Source organism: Trichogramma pretiosum, unplaced genomic scaffold (assembly GCF_000599845.2).
Source record: "Trichogramma pretiosum strain Unisexual culture from Peru unplaced genomic scaffold, Tpre_2.0 scaffold23, whole genome shotgun sequence".
NCBI classification, from domain to species: domain Eukaryota; kingdom Metazoa; phylum Arthropoda; class Insecta; order Hymenoptera; family Trichogrammatidae; genus Trichogramma; species Trichogramma pretiosum.
The window spans coordinates 616,110-638,875 of record NW_019641629.1 but is presented as its reverse complement, the minus strand read 5'-3'; the positions used below and the strand labels follow the sequence as shown (position 1 = coordinate 638,875).

General features: G+C 44.2%; 1 protein-coding gene and 2 non-coding genes across 6 annotated transcripts in view; 1 reads left to right on the top strand and 2 right to left on the bottom strand.

Annotated features, from left to right (window-relative positions):
- Positions 1 to 22,766, top strand: part of LOC106654839 (insulin-like growth factor-binding protein complex acid labile subunit) — a 272,241-nt gene that overhangs the window by 212,532 nt on the left and 36,943 nt on the right. For 3 of the 4 annotated variants that reach the window (XM_014374911.2, XM_014374912.2, XM_014374914.1), the window contains exon 2: positions 16,184 to 16,279. In XM_014374911.2, the coding sequence (XP_014230397.1) occupies positions 16,184 to 16,279 (96 nt within the window). Of the gene's footprint in view, positions 1 to 15,029; positions 15,185 to 16,183; positions 16,280 to 22,766 lie in introns of those variants that run through there. The other variant, XM_014374913.2, reaches the window with a different exon arrangement.
- Trnad-guc lies at positions 12,657 to 12,728 on the bottom strand. The gene has a single exon. It is a non-coding gene; the product is annotated as a tRNA-Asp (tRNA).
- Positions 13,245 to 13,316, bottom strand: Trnad-guc. Its single transcript has one exon. It is a non-coding gene; the product is annotated as a tRNA-Asp (tRNA).

The following is a 22,766-nucleotide window of genomic DNA, read 5'->3' as shown; positions in this document are numbered from 1 at the left end:
ATATCTGATACCACCAGTGGAAAGCTGAGAAAATTTCCTATCGAACACAGTAGCCAGTTATTTTTTTTAGATGAGTTTTGATACTTTTTCAGCGACTTAGAAATTGAGTAATTAGCCGCATTTACGAGAAAACATGATTTTTCGTCCTCTAAATCACAAAAGTAGCTATAAAAATAAGCACTATTGAAATTTCAATGGTTCCTACGTGGTTACATGTTCCTAGGACCCCCAAAAACATTTCCCGGGGGTCCGTATCCGCGTAGGTTGAAAAAAAAATTTGTCGCGATTCTACCTCAAAAAATGCGTTTCATTTGGAGAATTGCTCATATACGGGGGCTGCATGATGCAGTGTACGTGCCGAATGCAGCCCCGCGCAACAAAGTCGACGATAGAGCTGCACTACAGCTATTTATTATTATTATTATTATTATTATTATCATGTGCTTGGGCAGTCGTTGAGGACAACAGAGAAACTGACGATTTTTCGAGCTTTGTTACTTCGAAAACGAATCCGACTCAAGTTAAGTTCGAAGTCGAATCGGGAAAATTCGAGTACCCGATTATTCAAATTTTTTAAATTTTGATGTAGTAAATTTCCTCTTTTTTTTAATACCAATAATAATTTTATTTTTTTTGTGAATGGTAACTATAGGCTTCGTTTTTTTTTATTTTTTTTTCACTCCAATTAGGTTACAGATATTTACGTTTGGATGACCCGAAAACGACAATTTGATTTTTCGAAAAATTGAGACGAATTCGAGTATAATAATATCACTTTAACTCTCGACCGCAAGATGTCGAGTACTTTGATCTGTAAATCTGAAAGTAGCCAAGTACAAATAATTGTATTAGTCGAACGACAGTTTTGAAAAAAAAATATCTACGACTTGAAGTGCATAATGCTATATGTACAAGTTTCTACGCACAATACAACTTGGAGTCATCGCCGTTAGATGGTGACTACAAATTTATCGGTGAATCCGCAAGTGACAAAGTAAAAATAAGTGTATAAGTTGCCCAAGCTTGAGTTGGAAAATACTAATAAAACATCCAAGATCACTTATTTCTTCCTGAAACGGCATCACCATTATGAATCGCCCAAGCTTGAGTCGTCGTCGTCGTCGCCGCTGCGAGTCATCGAGCCCGATCACCGGCGCGGTGCACACTGCACACGATCGTCGTGCGTGCCCTGCTGCTATGCGCCCGACGCGCGCGCTTAATGCGCCATAACGCGCTTTATATATATATAGTTCATACATATACGAACACGTGCGCGCGCTCACATCCGATCGAGCTGCCGGAAATTACCTGGCGCTGCTGCCGCTTTTTTTTTTCTTTCATTTTCCCCCGTGCTATATCGTGCGCATAGCGCACACGCATATTGAGCTCGCTGAGGCTTGGAATAATTCGCCGCCGCGGCGGTGCACGCATGTTGTTGCTGTTTGCGACGCAGCAGCAGCAGCTCGTCTCGTCTCTCAGCTCGCTCGATCGTCGAGTCGAGTGCGCGCATGACCGGCACTATATACCGACGGCGGCGGCGGCGGTGCAACTTTACGAGCTAATTCGTCTCTCTCCTCCCAGCCGTATGATACGGCTCTCACGCGTATATATCGTATGCACACGTATTAGCAATTGATACGCCATACACACACACACACATAGGCGCGTCGCAATTTCGTAGCTATCTGTCTGTGCTTGTGTGTGTGTGTATAGATGCGTACGCCATGAGAATTACGACTGTTATATACATAGGCATGCACACAACCCCCGTAGATGCGTAGGATGAGGCGCGCATATACGCGATATACAGAGACTCGCTCCGAGAGCGCGACGATCCATTTATTTAATTGCCGGATTGGGAAACATATATACACGCATTTGCATCTCGCTCGTCGCACATATATAGTCTAGCTCTCTCGAGCTCGATACACTTCGTATACGCCGTTGTGCACCGGAGATGGTATATAGCAGAGCGAAAAATATCTGACGGATGGACGCGCGAGTAGATCATATGCGCGCACACGCGCACACACCCCCGCGCAGTCTTTCATTCGGATCGTTCCTCGAAAAAGTGCCAATTTGATGTATGTATTTTTTTTTTTTTACCCAGACTGCGTTGTGCGCTCGAAAAATCCGTGCACATATACGTGTATAGTAGACATCGCGTGCGTGTAATTTCGGTAGTTTGGCCCCCGCGCGCGCATTATAATGCAGCTCCCGCGGCTCGAATCCGAACAACTATATATGCGTATACGCAATGCGAATGTATTATTATTTTCGACGAAAATTATATCTAGACGGAGAGATGTTTGCGTGATGCCCCTCTGCGCCGGTGCTCTAGCCTCGAAATTTCGATTAACGAAATGAAAATATCTCCTATCCTATATATGTGTGTGCGCGCATGTGGGCGATCGCGTGCACATATATACCCTGGCGCCTCCCTTCCTCTCTAGTATAGCTCATACTCTCGACCATTTTACGCTTGACCGAAAATTCCCTCGGCGCATTACGATTAAAAAAAAAAGAAGGAGAAGCGGCGGGCGATATTGGCGAGCTTCTCTCTGTGCTGTGTTGCTGCTGCGCGCGCCCTTTTATGCCTAATGCCGCGCGGGTCGAGCGCATCGCACCGAAATTCATATACAGACGCGTATGCATACCAAAACGAATGCATATGCGAGCGGGGTGGTATGGTAGAAGTAGTATAGTGGGCTAACGAGCCGAAATTGCTTACTTATGTTTCTACACGCTGCGCGCGAGTAAGCTGCTGCCATATACATATAGAGCCAATGGAAGGAGCGTAATTAAGCTAAAAAGCATGTAGCGCAACGCGTGTATAATAAATATACATACACATATAGGCGCCGGGGTACCAAGCGTTGAGTTAGCGCACGCGTATTTCTATGGTAATTATCAAATGGTACTTTTATTATATTGGATATTTTTCATAGCTGCAGTTCGCGCGCTCTCGGCAGCTATGTATATATACGGGCTGCAATTGGCACGTTCTTATACGAAAAGGAAGGGGAGAGACAAACAAACCGACACACAAAACTCGGAGTTCGACTATTATACCAACCGGGCGCGGTGTATATGCACACACACACGCGAATATCTTTAATCGAAAAAAAAAGAAAAAGTTAGACTCGAGATCCTCGCAAATTATAGTTATGGCTGATGATACGCGAGAGAGAGATAGAAATGCTGTACACAGAAGCAAATTTGCGCGAATGCGATGTATTATTATTTGTTTGAGAGAGAACAAGAAAAAAAGTCTTAAATCAAGATGATCAAGACACGGCCGGGGCCCAAAATTTCAAAGAATCCTCCTCGTCCTCGTACATATCTATACGCGCACACATACACACAAAGCTATTAGCGTTGTCGGCGCGGCCCTCTAAGATCAGATGAAAGCCATATATATGTGCGCGCGGAGGGTAGAGCGGAGAGAAGGGCAATTTTCATTCGATTAATAAAAAATGATGCGCAGACGGAACCCGGCGAGTATTACATACAGAGAGAGAGAGAGAGAGAGAGAGTCGGCGTTCTCTCTCTCGTCAGACATGCCGACGATATGCGCCGAGGACACGAAGAGCAGCGAGTGATCATCATCAGCGTGTGTATATATAGAGTGGAGAGTCTCTGGCAGCTCAGTAGCTACTACCGACTGACCGGCCACTTTAATAAGCCTTTGTCTGCGATGCGAGGACGACGGCGACGACGACGACGACGACGCGGAATTCGAATGAAAGGGCGCCATCGGCTCTTTTTTTTTCTCGGTGTAATTCAACAGAGAGAGAGAGAGAGAGTCGGAGTCGGAAAGGGATCAGCCAGCGATGTTTGGTTGATGTAGAAGTAGTAGCTATATTGCAACTCGCGCTCGATTTGTTGCGGAAGAACATCGCATATAAGAGATGTAGCCAGCTTCTCTCTCTGTGCACAAGGGGAAATATAGAAAGTAGGCTGGCGTCGTCGTCGTTGCTTGATTGTCGTATATGTACTATATAGGGCCAAGAGACGAGATGATAGTGATATCGTACGAAGCGTGGCTATAGAGAGTATTAGTTTCACGGTGTTTCTAGTTCGAGCAGAGCGCAACTTTGATCGAGCCAGTAGGTACTCGAGCTGATAGGCACGTTCGACATAGTTTATACCCGGCCACAAAGCTCCTCTATAGTATATACCCGCACACTAGTGCACACGTACACACAGAGATGCATGTTATATACATACATGCACCAGCAGCGACTATATGTGTATTTATGATTTCGTTAAAATAATTCCGTCGCGGCGATGGCGCTGGCTGCGTCGCGGGCTCGTGAGCTTTCGGATATGCCGCCGCTGCTGCTGCTGATGCAGTTTCAGAGCCGAGCCGAATTCCGAGCCGAGCTCGACGTTAATAACAAAATGACGTTTTGTGCGTGTGCGTGTGTGTGTGTGCGAGTATATATATATAACGCACTCAAAGAGCAAAATATGCGAGTGACTCGAGATATCCGTGTGTGTGCGGTGGCCTGGCCCACACACACACACACACATACACTGCACTCACACGTCGTACACGCGTGCGTACGTATATACATCAAAACGCAAATCTAATAATCAAAGTCACAGAGACTGCACGTCGACGAGCTGTGTCTATACCTATATGGGTACTAGGTGTATATATGTATGTAAGGCCACAAAGCAAAACGAAAGCGCCTCTCGCGAACCGACTCTCGTGTGCAAGCGAGCTGATGCCGCTGCTGCTGCTGCTGCAGAGACGCGATATAGCAGCCCCGACGCAAATCCCCCATGCGCTCCTTTGAGGCGTGTATGTGTGTGTGAATAAAATGTTATATATGTACGTTACGCACATACATCTCCATATATCCGTGTAGTGCACACACACACACATACACACGAAGATACAGAGCTTGCATTACTCTCCTTTTTCTGCACTCTCTCTTTCTGCCCACGCAGCCATTTACTCTCCAGGGGATTTACGCACTACAGCAGCAGCAGCAGCAGCAGCTGTGCACCGTACATATACACACGTTCTCTAGGCAGTCTTTGAATGCAGCAGCAGGTCTTTACTCGTACTCTTTCTCGCGCCGCTATATACACTCGACGCTCGAGTACATATATAGCAGTGTATAGTAGAAGCTATGTACGAAAAAGCCACGTATTTTCGGGCTAGCGAGTCTGCAGTTCGTCAAGGTTTCGAGTACGTATACACGCCCCAGCGTATTATATGGAGGAAGAGATTGGAAATCATTATTAGAAGCTGCACTACTATCTGCTGCTGCTGTTATAGCAAGTGTCACGTAAAGTTATACGAAATGTCAATTGGACCCGACGCGGCGAAAAATCGGTTCCCGTCTATAGCGCGAGTGCCACGCGCGAGATTCGACGAATCATCCCGGGAGGCGGGGTGAAAAAAAAAAAAAAACGTAAAAGGCATCGAGAAAAGGGATTTCCGAATTTTCCAGCTCGTGTACACGTACGTATATACGTATTAGGTGTATATATAGTCGACTGCGCGCGGACTGCAGCAGCGCTGAGAGAGAGCTGCTCCTTTAACCTCCAACACACCGGGGGTAATATATGTTTTGGTTGCTCGCCTCCACGCAGCTCCTTCTTCTTCTTCTTCTTCTCTGAGTGGATGCTGCTGCTACTATTTTGCCTCTAAACAGAGAGAGAGAGAGAGAAAAGTAGTAAGCGGCAAAGAAGACAGCGACGAGTGAAATTCGCGAATTTCCAAGCGCAGCTGCAGTTGCAGCGGAATAAGCACACTACGCAACTAGACTATAATACAAACGCATCGGCGAATCCCTACGATTTTTCCCCGCAAAGTTTCATTTGCGAATGCCGCCGCCTCCTCCTACTCCTCATTCTGCACCCTGCCTGCACCAAGAGCTTTCTCTGTGTGCAGAGCGATTTCAAAATCCTTGGCATTTACTCAATGTCTCGGCGCATACCTAACATTATTCTTCGCTCGCAACTCCTCTTTTCTTTTTTCTTCTTCGTTTCTTTAAAAACTATGCGCACGCAGCTGCCTCCTGCGCGCGCGTATCAGCTCGCTCTCGTATCTATCTTCCGAAATTCGGCAAAACAAGGGAAAAAAATTGGCATAACTCCGCTTGTGCCGCTGCTGCTGCTGCAGATTGAAATTATTATTTGCGCTCTCTCTCTCTCAGTCTGTCTGTCTCGGCTTATCCGCGCGCGCAATACGTTCGTCCTTATATGTTACGCGTGTGTACCCCTTTTTTCTCTCTCTCTCTCTCTACACACAAAGAATATGCTTTGCGCATACATTTTTCTCTTGTAATCTAGTCGTATATTGTATTGGACTTTGAAAGAAGAAAGGAAAACGTAATTCGAAGAAAGTAAACCTTTCGCGAAATTGAAGCGAACCCGTGCGCGCTCGTGAGCATGTGAGTGTGTGTGTGTACGCCGTGACTTTGTCAGTTTGAATATGTGTCCTCGAAAGTAGGCTAAGTCCTTTTTGGTATATATATAAGCCAGAAGCAGCAGCAGCACATGTATATAAAAAGTCTCCTCCACCGCTGCTGCTGCTGCTGCTGCTGCTCGCTTAAAAGCCACTGGAGCGCAAAGTATATTACTGCTCGTAGTTTAGTGATATTGAAATATTTAGCCAGATCGCGACGAGAGGATTTCTTTTTGAGATTCAATTTCGCGTTCGATAGCAGCAGCGGTGTATATAAGTATATACGAAACTTTTTTTGCGCCGTGGATTCTTTCAATTTTATTTTTCTCTCTTCTTTTTTTCGGGAAATAATACTCTCGACGTTCTCTGGCTTATTTCGAGGAATGATACGCGAACGAACTGCGCGCAAAAAGATACCCAGTTTCAACTTTGACAGTCGAATGGCTCGTAATTTCTTGGCGGCCCCGGTAAGTACGCGGTAATCGCTCGGATATATGTTAATATCGATGACGCAGTTAATTTCGCGATGTTATAACGCTGTATTATAACGACGACGAAAAAAAAATAGCCGGGTCATCTCCGATATCAGGCCCGTTTCTCGCCTTATTTAAGGTTATTTTATTGTAATTGGGTGTACGGGATGGCCGTTTTCCGCTCGTTCTACCAAAAAAATGTGTATGTACTATATGCCATGTTCTTTCCGCGTATTAAACGAGCCGTGTTAGTCACTCGTTAAGCTCATAATTCTGTCACTTGTATTATGCACGTATATATAATGTGCCGCTTATCCTCCTCCTCCTCCTTTCCCAAATGAAATCAAGCGGTTCTTGTATATAGACGACGAAAAACGAGTCGTCTTTCTCCCACTCGCGCGCGCGCGGCGGTGGTCATGGCAATATATACGGCGGCGGACGCGCACTTACATAATATGCCTCTGTAATGTAACCCCTTGGCTCTCTCTCTCTCTCTCTCTCTCTCTTTCTCGGTTAAAAGGAGTAAAAAAAAAGGAGTAGTAGTAGTAGTAGTCGCTCAGCTGCAGCGGCTGTTTCCGCTTTGTGCGCCTTGCATTTCGCAGCTGGCGATCACGCGCTCGGCTAGGCGCTGCTGCTGCTGCTGCTGCTGCTGTTGCTCGTGGTGCATTCCACTGGACACGTATGTGTGTGTGTTATGTGTGTTGGGTCTGGCCGAGTAGCGGTGTATTATACTTCGCTTGCGGCTCGACAATGTTTTTCCGTGTGCGTCTTTTTTTTTAAATTTTTTAATTCCTTTTTTTCTTGGGGGGGGGGNGGGGGCGGGGAGCGAACTGGCTTCGCGCGCGACACGTATCGTACGCCGCAATTCTCGTGCCTTTTTTTCTTGCTAACCGGGTACGTACATGAGTGTAGTATATAGACTGCTTTCGAGACACACGATGGATATAATATTTTCCAGACGACAGAACATAATGTACTCGTTGTACGTACGGTGTAATTGATATTTTAGTTGGCGAATTCGAGACTCGAGTTTGTGAACGATGTTTTATTCTAGCCATGATTACGATTTCGTAATTTTAATGATCGGATCGACGCGAAGAGCAGTTAACTTTGTTGTTTTACATTGCCGAAGCTCTATTTTTCTTCTTTTTTTCTTTGAGCTCGTTTTATTTATTTTTTTTTGTGCAAAACAATAACCCTTCATTCTTACATTCAAATATGCCAAACTTTTTTAACGAGTTGAAACGAATTTGCACGCCCTGGAAGATTTTTTCATATTATTTCTTCCAAAAACATTGCATTTTTTTTGCTCGTTGTTGTTACTTTTATTGCGAGTATGAGCGCAGTCGAGCTTTTGTTTCGCAAAAATACTTCAAGAATGAAATATTTCAAAAGCTGTAACGATGTTAAAAAACATAAAAATATCAAGAGAGAGTTACAATTGTTCGCTGATCCGATAAGGATCGCTCGCGCTTTTAAAAACTTCCGAACACGAGATGTATCCTGACTTCGCAGAGATGTGCTCGTGCGCGCGCGGCACGGGCCGACGTCGAATAGATATACGCGCACACCTTGAATCGCGCGGAAAAAGTTGAATTTATTTTCATTCGCGGATATATAACAGGTCCAAAGTAAAAGTAAAAACGGGAAGCACGTGCCAGCTAGCGCAGAGCTGCAAAAACAGCAGCAGTGGTACAACAGTTTGTAAATGCGGGGAATAGAGCATTTTCCGCGGGAAATAATTTTTTTTATTGGTACACAAAATTGAAATGTAAACAAATGAAATGCACTTGTGTATTACATCTAAATGTTCTTATTAAACTTAGATGTGTTTTGATATAAGCTAATACAAGCCTTTGATGAATTATCGTCGTCTCTTCTATACTTTCAAATTATAACCGCTAGATGTCACTTTCAAATCCACAAGTGAAGAACCCCAATTCAAAGTTATTAAATAGATGGTCAAAGTATTGATCGTTCAGGTTTGTGTTGTGCTACGTAAAAATACAATGACTTCAAATTTAGATGGGTTGACTCTGAGATTTCACGAGGAATAATGACGACTAACTGAGTTTACAAGATCCTGAAGGTAAAACTCAACTCACAAAGGGTCCTTGCCCGCCGCTAATAATACGGGGAATCGAACCCCGGTCTCCCACGTGACAGGTAGGGATACTTACCACTACTACTGCCCCCGAACATGTCCACGCGCAGCTACGGGTTGGCAAGGCGGCTCTGGTGTCCGAGTACACCTAGGGCGAGAGACAATACAAGATCAGAGCCGGCTCAAAGATCCAAACGGAGCCAGAGCTGTTCCATAATAGGCCGGATGTCGTCATCATCGTGACAAACCCGGACGTCGTATGCGTGCTCGAGGTCGCCGTGTCTCACCTGCAGAACATCGAGCTTCCCTGCGCTTACGGACTACCGATCGAAGAGCTGGATGACAACTATAGCGCGCACGGCTGCAGAGGAGCAAGTGCATGGACTAGGTGCGAACCCGGCAAGGAGGAGAAGATGCCGACTTGGATGCAACGCCGATGAGACCGCGGCGTAACACGGAAAAATTTTACACTAACTCCGAATCTGAGTTTTTCACTTGTGGATTTGAAAGTGACATCTAAAGGTTAAAACTTGAAAGTACAGAAAAGACGACGATGATTCATTAAAGGCTTGTATTGTTTTATATCGAAACATACATATGTTTAATAAGAACATATCTAACAGAATGTTTATTCTGCTTAGATTTAGCTAAAAAAAATGTATAACGCCGGGGCTCGAAAATGGGCTCAGGATTTTTTAGCCGCGCTTAGATTCGCGACTCGTGATACATAATGCTAATAAACGTAAAGGTCTCTCTCTTTCTCCCTGTCACGTGTCTGATATACGTCGGAAAGATTCCTTTTTCGTCTTCGTGACTTAGCTTCGCACCGCCGCTACGGGAAAACTTTAGCAACGAAATCGCAACTGAGAAATTAGGTGGCAGTGAACAAATGTTTGCACAATATACGATTCGACTGACGCGTGCGCGCACTTATGTGTGTGTGTACATGTGTGCGCGTGTGTTGCCATGTGTATTATTCATTTAACGAGACTCCAGAGAGTAACGCCGGGTCCTAAGTGTATACGGCGCGCGTTATATATGTATATCGGGCTAGCTAGCTAGCTGACGGGCGCCACCACCGCCGCCGGAGACTACCTATATACCGGTACACCGGCAAATTCGAGTGGAGCGAGAGAGGCTTTCGCGCGCGCATACGTACATATAGTAGGAGAGCTCTTACACGGCTCTGCGTGATAAGGTGCTGCGAGCTACTATTTCGATGTGCATCGGAGCGAAACGGATAGATATAGATGGATGGATGGGCGCCTCGGCACCTAAGCACACACACACACACACACGCTCGCGTAATATATTACACGTAGCCGCGCGTGTGTGTATCGGTAGATTTCAGGGAGTAAGGAAGGAGCCAAGAGAGATGGAAGAGACAGAGAAAGCCTTTGCTTTGAGGTAGAAAAGCTAATTGAACGATCGTCTAATGGATTTTATAATGATTCGCGGGAGCGAGCTGTGTTATGTATAGTAGTGCGCGTCTTTGCTTTCTGACCAATATATGTTAGTACAGGCTGGAGGGGACCTCGCGATTTTCATACAGTATTGCAGAGAGTGTGTGTGTTTATTATAATTGAAATTCGTCTCTCTGCTATACTATATACGTGTGCGTATAATCAGCGAGTCACAGGCGCTAATGAGCTTCCGCACTCCTTATTATGCCTGTTTTTGTATGCGCAAGCACGACAACGACGACGACAATAGCGGATTCCATGTGAAATTGTGCATTGAAAAGCATCAAACGACCTAGAGAGAGAGTCGACGATAGAGAAAAAGAACGCGCACGAAATAACAGTCGTGAAAAATTCAACGATTTTAATGCGTATACCGCTGCTTCTGCTGCTACATACCAACTGCACTCGGGCACCGCTGCTGTTTACACGTGCCCCGCGCTACATGCAGCGGCGGCAGCGGCAACGAAACAAGAGAGAGAGCACCCAAAGTCATCCAACATCCTGAAAGCCTCGTAAAATTGGCCTGCCTGCGTGCAGCAACCCCCTTTTAGAAAAATTCATGCAATATGCACATTCTTACCTTGGCTAAATACGCGCGGCGCAAACTTGACTCGCTCCCTCTCTTTCTCTCTCTCGTGGGCGAGCAATCAAAATATAGCCATGCCGCCTCGAGTGCCAAGTACACTACTCATTCATAACGGCTATATATGGCGTGTGCGCGCGTAGAAGGCAGCACAGCTCGCTTTCCTAAACAATTTACTCTCTCGCACCGAGAACACGAAGAAAAGTCGAAAAACCCAGAACACAGCGGCGGCTGCAGTGCGTTGTACACAATTCGCATTTTTATTGGCGCCGAAATAGCGAAGTTTTTCGGGACAAAGAGGCGCGCTTATACGTATATATGGGAGGGACTCTCGCGCGACTCTTGACAGAAAATTTATCGCGACTCGACGAGCGAGCGACTTATGCCGAATTCAAAGTTACGTACGCATATAAATGTGTACGCTATATCGTATCGAACGCACACGCGATGTTTTATGCGAAAAGTGCGAGGAGAAAAACAGGCGAGTGTTTTATTCTTACGCGTAGTGTGCGGAGTTTGTTATACGAGGCGCAGCTTTTTATTTTTATGCTCTACGTGCGCGCGCTCAAAACATACATAATATAAGAGCACGTGAGCCTTTTGACGCTCGTGTCCAAGTTTGCGTATAATTTTTTCTTTCTTTCTTTTTTTCCGGTAAAACTCGATACCAGGCTGTTCGCACACGTATACCTTTTCTCAATGGTATAATGAATTATTATCTCCAATTAATAACGCTCGCGCGTATTGAAGAGACTTGAAATATTTCTCGAAGAACTGCGAGTAAGAGAGAATTCGGCAAATTTTGGGAGCCGTTAGCTCCTGCCTTGTCTGGAAAGTGGACAAGGAAAAATCACCGCGTGCGCGCGCGTTTTAGGCACCTTTTTCTCATCTCCACCCATTGTATGTTAAAAGCCGAACACGACTTTTCCCTCGAGCCCTACACCGAGACTACTAACGCCGTTGTACTCGCAACGCTATCCTCTCGGCATAGTCTCGAGTCTCCCGCATGGACTCTCTGCGTGTAATGCCTTTTCTCCTCTTTCTCTTCTCTTTCCTCTCTCTCTATTTCCTTTTTTTTTATATTTATCGTCGTTACTTCTGGCAGAAAAATCAGTCGCGTGCGGGGCTGTGTGTCGTCTACCGGCGTTGTTGCCACTACCGCCGTCGCCGTCGCCGCTGACTCTAAAACGCGCGGAAATGGCCTTATTCGCGTTCCCGGTGAGCTGCTCCTGCAGCTGCGGAGTACGTGAGTGCGATTTTATTGCTTAAACTGCCTTCGAGCGCGCCGTATACGCTATCGCGTGTTGTTTTTGCACTTGACAAAGAACTTGCGTGACTCGAACTGTTGATTTTCAGAGCGGCTAAAAAGGGCGCCTTTATACCATCGTTAGGTGTGGTATTAATTCATTTTTTAGCCAAATAGGTTTAAAAAATGTGAGTAAAATTAAAAAAGGATATGGAGGGACGAACTTAGTTACTAGAGCGCCGCGTAAACAACTGAATCTTCCCCTCTCACTCTTCCTCGATCTTGTGAATTGATGTCTCAATGCGTGCGTACTGTTATCGGTTGAAAGTAAATGTATCATAACTTGTAAAAGCAAAAGAACTCTCCAGCGGGGAATCGAACCCCGGTCTCCCGCGTGACAGGCGGGGATACTTACCACTATACTACTGAAGATTTGAAAAATGGAGTCTTAAGCCGAAAAAATCGGAGCAATCGCGACTCCGAAATAATTTGAGCTTTCGGGACTCCGAAAAATGGAACAATCGTGGTTTTGCAAAATTTCGGAGCAATTTCGACTCCTTAAAAAGCGGAGCAATCGATCCTGCGTGATATTTGGAGCAATATTGAGTCTACTGAATTCGGAGTAACTGAAACAATGCCAAATTTGGAGCAACTATAACACTTTAATATTCGAAGCATTTGCAATTCGGTTCGATTCGGAGCAATTTCAATTTTTATGGTATTTTCGGGAACAATGGTCTTTTTAATACTTAATTTTATTCATTTGCTCCAGAATTTTTTAATGAAATTTGCTCCAAAATTGTTTTTCTTAAATTAAAGAATAAAAATTGCTCCAAAACTTTGTTTGCTCCGTTTTGCCAAAAGATGATTTGCTTAAAAATCGTTTTGCAACATCTTTGGTGCCCAACTATAAGAAGTGCTCCAAAATGATAAAATTTACCAAAAAATCTCTCCAGCGGGGAATCGAACCCCGGTCTCCCGCGTGACAGGCGGGGATACTTACCACTATACTACTGAAGATTTGAAATTTGGAGTCGTAAGCTGGAAAAGTCGGAGCAATCGACACAACACGCGACACAACACGTGACAGAACGGAACGTCAACTGCGTACCCAGGGACCTGAACATCTGCGAAGCCCTGGCCAGGATGTACAAGGCACCGGTAAAGCTAGCGATTATGGTTGTCGGCGCGCTGGGCGAAATTTTGGAGACCCCGACTCTCGCTGCAACCTACCAACACCTGCAGCAGCTCGGAGTGACGAGGAACGGCTTGAGAAGGTTGGAGAGGCAGTGCAGTCGCAGCGCGGCGATGTCTTCGGCGAAGATAATCATGAGGCGACTGCGATGTGGACGAGGAACCGCGACCCCTTAAAAAGGAAAACCCGACTACGACTCGATCCTGGCGACAACCAAGACAGAGACTGGGTGCAACATGCGCACACAATGTAACTGATTGTCCGATGAAACTTTTGCTTGTATATGCTGAGATTTGTATGTAAATAGGTATATATGTAAGGAAGTTGCATCAATAAAGACAAAATACACTATACTACTGAAGATTTCAAAATTGGAGTTTCCAGGTAAGAGAAAATCGAGAAAACGCGACTCCGAAATAAAAACGGAGCAATCACTTTTTTAAAGAATTAAAATCTTTATATTCGTAAAGACTCCGGAGTACAACAAATTATGAAGCATTTGCAACATGTATTCATTTCAGAACAAAAAATATTTGGAGTTTATTTATCTTATATAATTTTAGAGCAAGTCAGATTTTACATAAAATTTTATTGATATAAATCCACAGTAAAATTGTACGTTAAAAATGTGTAAAAGTGATGAATTTTGCAAAGCAAATCATTGCTAAATTCCGATGAAAATAGAAAAAGTTTAGCGCGACGCAGCAATAAAGATTTCATCACTTTTAAAAGACTGCACTCGCCTAATGAGATTGATATTTACGCGTGTAAACAAAGAGCCATTAATTGTTGCGGCAGTGCAGCTGCGCTTTTCTATATGGCTCATTTTAACGAGCGAGCAAAATGCCCATATATTATGCATCCGAATGGTAATATACGTATATAATTTCGGCTTTGGAACAGCATAGTTGAAAGAGAAAGAGACTAGGGGGGTTATATAGCAGCACCTTAAACATAGAAGCACGTAGTATGCGCGAGGAGCACGTATAAACATGCATGCAAAGTGTAGCGTTATGCAAGCGCAAAATACGCGCGCCGGCGAGTGAGATATTTCTGACGCGCCGTGCGTGCTAGCCTCGAACCTATATAGTATACACTACGGGGATGCTGCTGCTGCTGCTGCTGTTGTGGTGCGTGGGAGAGTGGGGGGATCGAAAGCGAAGAGAGAGAGAGAGAGAGAGAGAATGGGTCTCTAGTCTGCGAAGGTTTAAGAAGAAAAGGAATTGAATGGTAGCGAGAGCGGACGTGTATGCCGTGTTGTAGCGGCCGCCTTATAGGCTTGGGAGTAGGATGAGTCGAGCGAGAAACGAACGGCACATTTCAGTCAGTCGCTCGTAGAATGGAGGAGAGTGAACTTCGGTGATCGTTGCGTGCGTGCGTGTGAGAAGTGGCCCCGGCCTCGAACGGCAGCGTATAATATACACAACGAGAGAATTTCGGTGCGCCGCCGTGTGCGAATTTAATACATGTATAGTGAATGCGCCCGAGCAACAGTGCAACATTGAGTTTTTGATTCAAGTTTTGTTTTAATATACAAGTTCAGTGTGCAGTTCGCCCTCCTCTGCTCTACAGAGAGCGTTTCTACGATTGTGTGATATAGAGTTAATTGTGCAGTATTACACGTTTTTTTCTGTTTTTGAGTGCAACAAAAGTTTTTGATCTTCGTCGTTGCTAAATAATCGCCAAAAAAAATGTGAGTGATTCGTGCCTCGAGATCAAAGTCGCATTTGTATCTCGTTGTTTAGGGATTTTTTTCCCTTCCTTTTTTTTTTTTTTTACTACTCGTCGAGTGATTATCGAGCGACGCGTTTGAACATCACCGAGACCAATAATAATACAAATGTATTAGCCGTGAAATAAAAACATACCGTTCCGTCGAATTGTTCCGAACGAACGAAAGCATTTTTATTTGGCGCTGACGTGAGAAACCGCGTCGTGAATCTCGTGTGCTCGGTGATAATTAGAGTCGCGAAGCCTTAGTCGCGCGCAGAGAAAGAGATGATTCGTGAGATATTTCTTGTCAAGTCATCCGAGGAATTTGAGGCATACAGCACACAAGAGTGGTCCTTTTGGCGAAACATCGAAAAATTAAATTGCTCGAAAAAGTCGCGTCGCGATTCGAATCTTCGTTCTCTTCCACTCTACACCTTTATTCGAGCCTTCGAGCCCGCCGCCGATCTATTGTCACTTATTTTACGGCTAACTTATGTGTCGCGCATACTCGAGCTCTCCGTCTGTGACGGGTTGACACGAAATATTGCCTCTCTTAATTGCTAATTCCGGATCGATTTCTAAAAGCTCCGTGATAAATGATGAATTATTCAAATTCGCGTTTTTATACACGGAATGTAGTAAGCAAATCGCAAATGAACATTTGAGCGCGCGTGATTTATTGCGCTACCAGTGGCGCAGCTTTGTCTTTCCTCTTACCCTTCTTGACTACTTGAAAACTTTTCGCTAACGTGCGTCGCGCACATTTGCCACGGCTCTCGTCGTGGCGAGCACCAAACTTTTTACCTTTTATAAAGTGAAAAATATTTCTAACAAAAAAAATATTCTTCCCAACTTATGTGTACGTTAAAAAACGAACGACCGGTGTCGACTATAATATCTTTCATACAAAGAGAATTAATGTAAAATTGTTGATATGGCATCGTTGCTAATGTTCGCCTGTGTTTCGGTTGTGTTGTAGAATGGTCATCGATGTCAACTAAGAAACAACGCTGCTAACCCGAGGAACAGCATTAACATCATGGCTTCGAAATCGCTTCAGGACACTATATCAAAGGTACGTGTGTTTTTCAGTTATATACCCTGTGTGTGTGCGTGACTTTGATTGCCCGTTTGGTTCTCTGTATACGTTTTCGCATTTTCGTTTCGACGACGTTTATAACTTCTCTCTACTTTTGTCGTAAAACATATATACCATACAGACCGTCCTTTGCCTCGAAAAAGTCACTCTCTCATCTAGCTGTCTGGATCTATAAAAGAAAGAAATGCCATTGTGTCCCTTGGTGTGTGTGTGTAAAGCTATGAAACCGATGAATTCTTGATTATACCGCGTTTATTGTGTAGACGAGTTTGAAACAAAGAACGGCCCAGACTTACGTATTTAGGAGAGTTAGTTTGGCAACAATAGCCCGGCTGCTGCTGCTGCTGCTGCCGCTCGAGCTGAAAAGCATCAGATAGAACAATCTATGATAATGAAGCGAAATGCCGCTAATAAAATATATATCCGTGTGATTCATTACAATTTTTATCATCGCATAAATCTTTCGACGCGTATATTTCGTCTCTCGAGTTTTAAAAAAAAAATTGTTTGATCGTCGATGTTGATTAAAAGTGGCGATTTATTTACCCAAATCGTTATTAGGCCCGGTGTGAATTCCACGATTAAAAACGAATTATATGCCAATTAGCGTCGTAATATGATGCAGTCGTATATACAAACGAGAATTTATATTAATCATTTTTATTTTTGATCGATTTCTTAATTGGATTCTTCAAAATACATAAGCTAAAAGTATCACATGGGCAGAGCTCTTGCGACAGTTTAGTCTACTCGGGAGAAAAACACAATTCTTCATATTTCGTATTATGAGAAAACATCGCGATTTGATCTATGTTCGAAATTTTGTGTTTTTTTGATTTATGGGGGCCTCGCGTGTCTGTCTGCTGCGTGATTCGCTCGGTGGTGGGGTAGGAAAAGTCAAGATGTTGGATTAATAATTCCATGACTCGGAGCTCTGTGTGTATTCACACATCGTTTGCAGATGGCGCGAAATCGATTCTTTTTTCCGAAAAAAACCGCATACAGACGCGATATCGAAGCTATTGTAAATATATCCGCGTTGTTTTAACGCTAAACAAATGATTGTCATATATACTGTACATAACGTTGCGTTATAGCGTGACGCATTCGTGTATCTGAATTACGACCTAATTTGAATGGGATACCAGTTTGTCAGGCAGTCGCAAGCGCGCTACATACACACATCGAGATTGAATACTAATTCACCCCCTACACACACACACACATACACACATACACAGCGCTTGCGACGAGATAAGTGTGAAGGATGTGTCGCACGGCGCGCATGGAGCATGAATTAAATTGAGATACTCGCGCGAAGCGGCTCGGCTTTATCTGCGCGATAATAATTTTCTCTCCGTTTGAAATTTCGACTCTCTCTCCCTCTCTCTCTCTCTCTCTCGCTCTGTATTATGATACGTGCGTTAGATGAATTAGATGCTTCGTTACTTATGTATTTCGGCGCTGGGGTGGAAATTAGTGAAAAAATAACACAACAGCTTGTGCATCGCCCCCCCATCCATCCGTCTAGAATTGAAATTTTAGTTGCTATATAACTAGAGTTATAACTCGGCGCTAATAAACTGACAAATGTTTTTCCTGATATAATTCACAATCGTACTAATTCGCTGAAAATATCGCTACAATTTTTTTGTTTTTTTTTTTTGCTTCGGCGTCCTCGAGCAAGGTGCTATATGTAAACAATTTACTCAGCGATTTTATATGAAAATATCTTCCAATTTTTTTTCTCTCTTTGAACGCGTTTGCTCGCGAAGCTCTTAAGATTAAGGAGGCGTAACGATGATGATGATGGAAAAAAAGGGAAAAGAGTTTTTGAAGAAATGAGATTTGCTCCTTTATCTACTTCAATCTCTGAAAGTCGAGTCATGAAAGGGAGAGCGAGAAAGAGGGAGCAATAGAGTGAGAGAGAGAAAAGAGCCGGGCGAGAGAGGACACGGTTCTGTAGAGAAAGAGACGACGAGGTGATGCTGCTGCTGCAAAGAAGAAGAATTAAAGCTAATTTGGTTTTTCTTTTTTTCTAGTCTTTTGCTGCTTGACTGCGGTGAAATTAATTAAAATCCGTTTTTCACCCACCCCACGTACATATATAGGCTAGAGAAAATTGACTCGTTTCTATTCATTTTCGCATATTGAACTCGACAAAGAGTCGTTGCTAATTTTATTTCTATTTTTTTTCGTCGCGCGTCAAAGTGTGAAAGAATAAAAATCAAATCCTCGAACTTTGCAATCAAAAACTGTCGAACATCGGTGAAGTCTATAGCTCGTCGTTAAAAGAGAAAAAGAAGAAACATACCGGCATCTTAATTGTCGCAATGGTTTCACGCTTTTCCGATCAGTCGCACAAAAGCGAGCCAGCGAGAAAGAAAGATCATTTTACTGTTACCTTTCCTCGTAAAAAGAACGCATTATGGCGCGCGCGCGCGCAAAAGAGCTAGCTAGCTCGCGGCGGGCGCTCGTAAATGGCGAATTTATATCGCGCGCGCTATTGTCGACATCATAAAAAGCAGCAGCAGCACAGCCGGCTAAAATCATCCTGTTCGCGTTCGAGATGATGTTTTTTTTATTTCCTCTTCCACGCAGCTATATAGCTGGAGCTCGTTTCTGTACGACGACGGTGGCGTGTTGTTTTCTCACTTGACGCAGCAGCAGCAGCAGCTAAGGCCTTGGGTGCTTTTGTTAGTTGTTCTTTACGACTGTAACCTGCTGCTGCTAGCATCATATACTTTTCGTATATTTACACTCGATCATTTGCGGCACTTGGATTTTCCAAATTCCTGCGACGTTATTTCGCGCGTTTATTATTAATGAAAAGCGCGCGCGCGCGCGGCAAAAAGTGCGCAATGCCAATGCTTTTGTGCGGAGTGGCAACAGCAACCTTTTCTTTCAGCGCTGCGCGTATACCGCACCACAAAGCCTCGGAGAGCAGCCTCTCTTTGCTTCACGCGCTCTCATCATCATCATCGTCTCGAGCATAAAGGTGCTGAGTACGCGTGCGTGTATCTGTATCTGTTGGCATGTGTGTGTGTGTGTGTGTTCAGAGGAAAGAAAATGAGAAGCGAGTAGCAGAGCTCGGGAGATGGGAACATTTGCGCAAGTACAATGCGAGAATGCCTCTCGCGCTCCGAGCCCAGCAGCGGCGGCGGCAAGTGTATTTCTAGGCAACGACGCTGAAGACGACGACGACGACAGCACGACTAGGTGCATGGAAGCGCGAAGCTCAAAAGTCTTTCTCTCTCTCTCTCGTCTGCTGTTGCTGCTGCTTCCGCAACGTGCAGCAACAGCAGCAGTTTAGAGTTACGCCAGCTGACTCGACGTTTCCTTACATATAAGCGTATACCTGTGTGCATGTGTATACATATACCTATAATATAATGCCAAGAGTACAAATGTGCGCGCGCCCTGTACTCTGTTTAGTCGTATAAGCGAGAGAGAGAGTCTCTAGTTGCAACGAGTATTAAACGAAAAAAGCTGCTGCTGCGCGATGATTGAATTTTTTGCGCTACGGAATTCATCTCTCGTCGTCTTCGTCGTCGCGTGCGTACACGCTAGGATGAACTTACCGGAAATTTCCTTGCTGGAAGACTGACTGCTTGATTATGGATAATTTGAGATCCTTAAATGCAGCAGCCAGCAGCAGCAGCATTATGCATGTCGACTATTTTGCGCGCGCCCGATTGTCGATCGGTCGAGTTTCGTCTGCGCGCACAATAAATAGAACCTTATACCTTTTTCCCGTCGTCGTCGACGTAGTTCGCGACTCCGCAACTGTTTCATTTTATCAAAGTCACAGCTCTTACGGGGTCTCGATTTATAACCGCAAAAAAGGGAGAGAAAAAAAAATTAAAACCGCTACAGAGAGCAGCTCCGAGAAAAGAGATTCGAGGAGAGGTATAAGGGGAGGAGGAGGAGGTGTGCGTTAGAGCAAAGTAGGGGAAGGATCCATATGATCCTAATTCGAACGGTCGTAAGGCGCGCGAAAACTCGTCGTCGTCGTCGTCGTCGTCATTTTATAACCGCAGACGCCGCTGCGGCGAGAAATAACCTCGCGCACCGCCGCCACCGAGCTGCATAACTATACCTAGAGGTATATATAACGTAGAAAGTGTCAAGACGACGACGACGACGACGACGCTCGAATTTCGTCGTGCTGCACTGCTACTGCGGCGGCGTCGGTGGTGGTTCTCGGGCCTCGGGGAAATTTTCCTTTAGTCTTCGCGAGTCGAGCTAGAGTCGGCTATGTTATATAGCTTCGACGCGTCGACACGACTCTTGGGCTAAAAATTCGAAGAGAAATAAAAAATTGAAGGTTCTTTATTATAAGCGAGCGAAACTTGATGTCGTAATTTCTGCGGCTTCGTGCGAACATAGACGCGAACCGACTCCTTTGATTTCAAAAGATCTTGACTGTACGATGTATTGAATTACGATGAACGCGTGGCGACGCTTAAAACAACGACTGGAATATTAATTATAATGGTTTAGTATACATCATACAGGACGGATAAAAATTCTTATATGTATTCCCAACGATATATTGTCACTAGCGAGTTTTGCTAAAAATACATCGTTCGCCATCTATTGGCGATTTATCAATTTAAATGGTATCTAGAGTATCACTGTCTAACATAGTAATTTTTGTTGTATATTCTATCAAACTTCTTCTAATTTTTTCTCAGTGTATTCTTATGCCGTTCGCAAAATTTCTCTCCTTCCTCAGCGTCGTGTGTGTCTCTTGTAATTAATGAAACGTACTTTTGGTGACTGCGCGCATCGAGTTTCGCATCTCTGCCGCCTCGAACTCGCAAGAATACGCGACGACGCAGCGTTTTGATTCGAACAAGCAGAGAACTATAATTGAGAGCTTGCTCTGTACGCGCGTACTCGTATTTTTAAAAATTTATTTCATTTTTTGCAAATTCTACACCCAAAAAAGTTTTGCAAATTTCGTCGGCGTAAAAATTTAATTAAAACAATTTTTCGGGAAGCAAATATGATGTTTAATTCGTTTGAAAGTTCTTTTGACGACGTTGCTGCCGCTGCTGCTGCGGCGGCGGCGTAATTTTTATTTCAGCTAAATTTTCAGTGTAGCCAAAGCAAACTCTACCTTTGTTGAATCGTACCTTATTGTTTAAAGCGCGGGCTTCTCTCGCGCCTTTTTTTTTATATCCTTCAACCTCTGGTTGAAAATTTTTCCACCGTATATATATTTCTATGATTCTTTGAAATATCTAATGAAATTAAAACTTCTAAATGAGCATTAAATAATTAAACAGAAATGGCCAGTGGTATATAGAAGAATTCCCAAGTTGACGTTGAATCTTTCGGAAAATGTCATAGCCATTTTTGCTTCGAAATATATCGAGTCACCGCGCGTGTCACCTCTCAGCACACACACAGCAGCAGCCGAAGTGCAGCAATTGCGAGTTTACCGTTTGAACGATTGCATTAGCAAACACGGTAGTGTGCAGGCAGCGAGTCACTATTTTAAATCAAATTATCGCAAAAGTATATATCGAGTATATACAACTAATTACTAATTGATGGGTTCATCAAGATACTTCATTTGCTATTTCCAGTCCCCCCCGTCTTTATAATCATCGATGCAAGTATACACACACGAGCTACGTGTGTGTACTCGCTGATTGCGCAGAATTCGAACCGCGAGTAGTTCGTATCTCGCTACATAATCAAGTCATATTATAAACATCGAAAAAAAGGGAAAAAAAACTCCGAGCGACGTATCGCATTATATTATATCGTGGAAGCAGTAGATTGTCGTGGCTTTGGAGCTTCATTTATATACAGATTAATAATAATCGCGCACGTTCTGGCCGCGCGAGCGCAATGTTTTCGTTTTCTTTCGCATTAACGTCCAAATCTAATATGCTAATGGCGTGTGTGCGTGTGCTATTGCGTGCGGGCCGCTATATAGGTTTTTTCGAAAAAGTTTGAAGAAGATAAATGGCCGCGCGAGATGTTAAAGATTACTGCGATGGCTAATTAGCTGCGACGTTTATGGTTTTCCACCGCGCGCGCGCCACACACACATATTCCTGTCTTCCGTCGCAGTATAATAATCTTCCGCGAGTTTATTAATTTTATGGAATTATATGCGCGCGCGTATATGTAATAATAAAGGATTCCGCGGAGCTTAGTGAAGATTAATCGAGACTTCGAGGCTTTGGTGCGGTGGTATTATATATATTTTTAGCTCTCGAGGAAATACACACACACGGAGATACGGACACGCGTCTTCGCACGCGCAGCCAAGTATTCACACGTTATTATACATACATATAAGCGGAGACTAGTCTAAACTTTTCGTCGCTCGTATCCGACGAGGCGAGTTTCCACAACTAACCGGGCGGCGGCGAGGAGAGAAACTTGCGATATGTGAGTTGACCCGCGCTCTGGGCTGGGGCTCTATATATACCAGATAGTT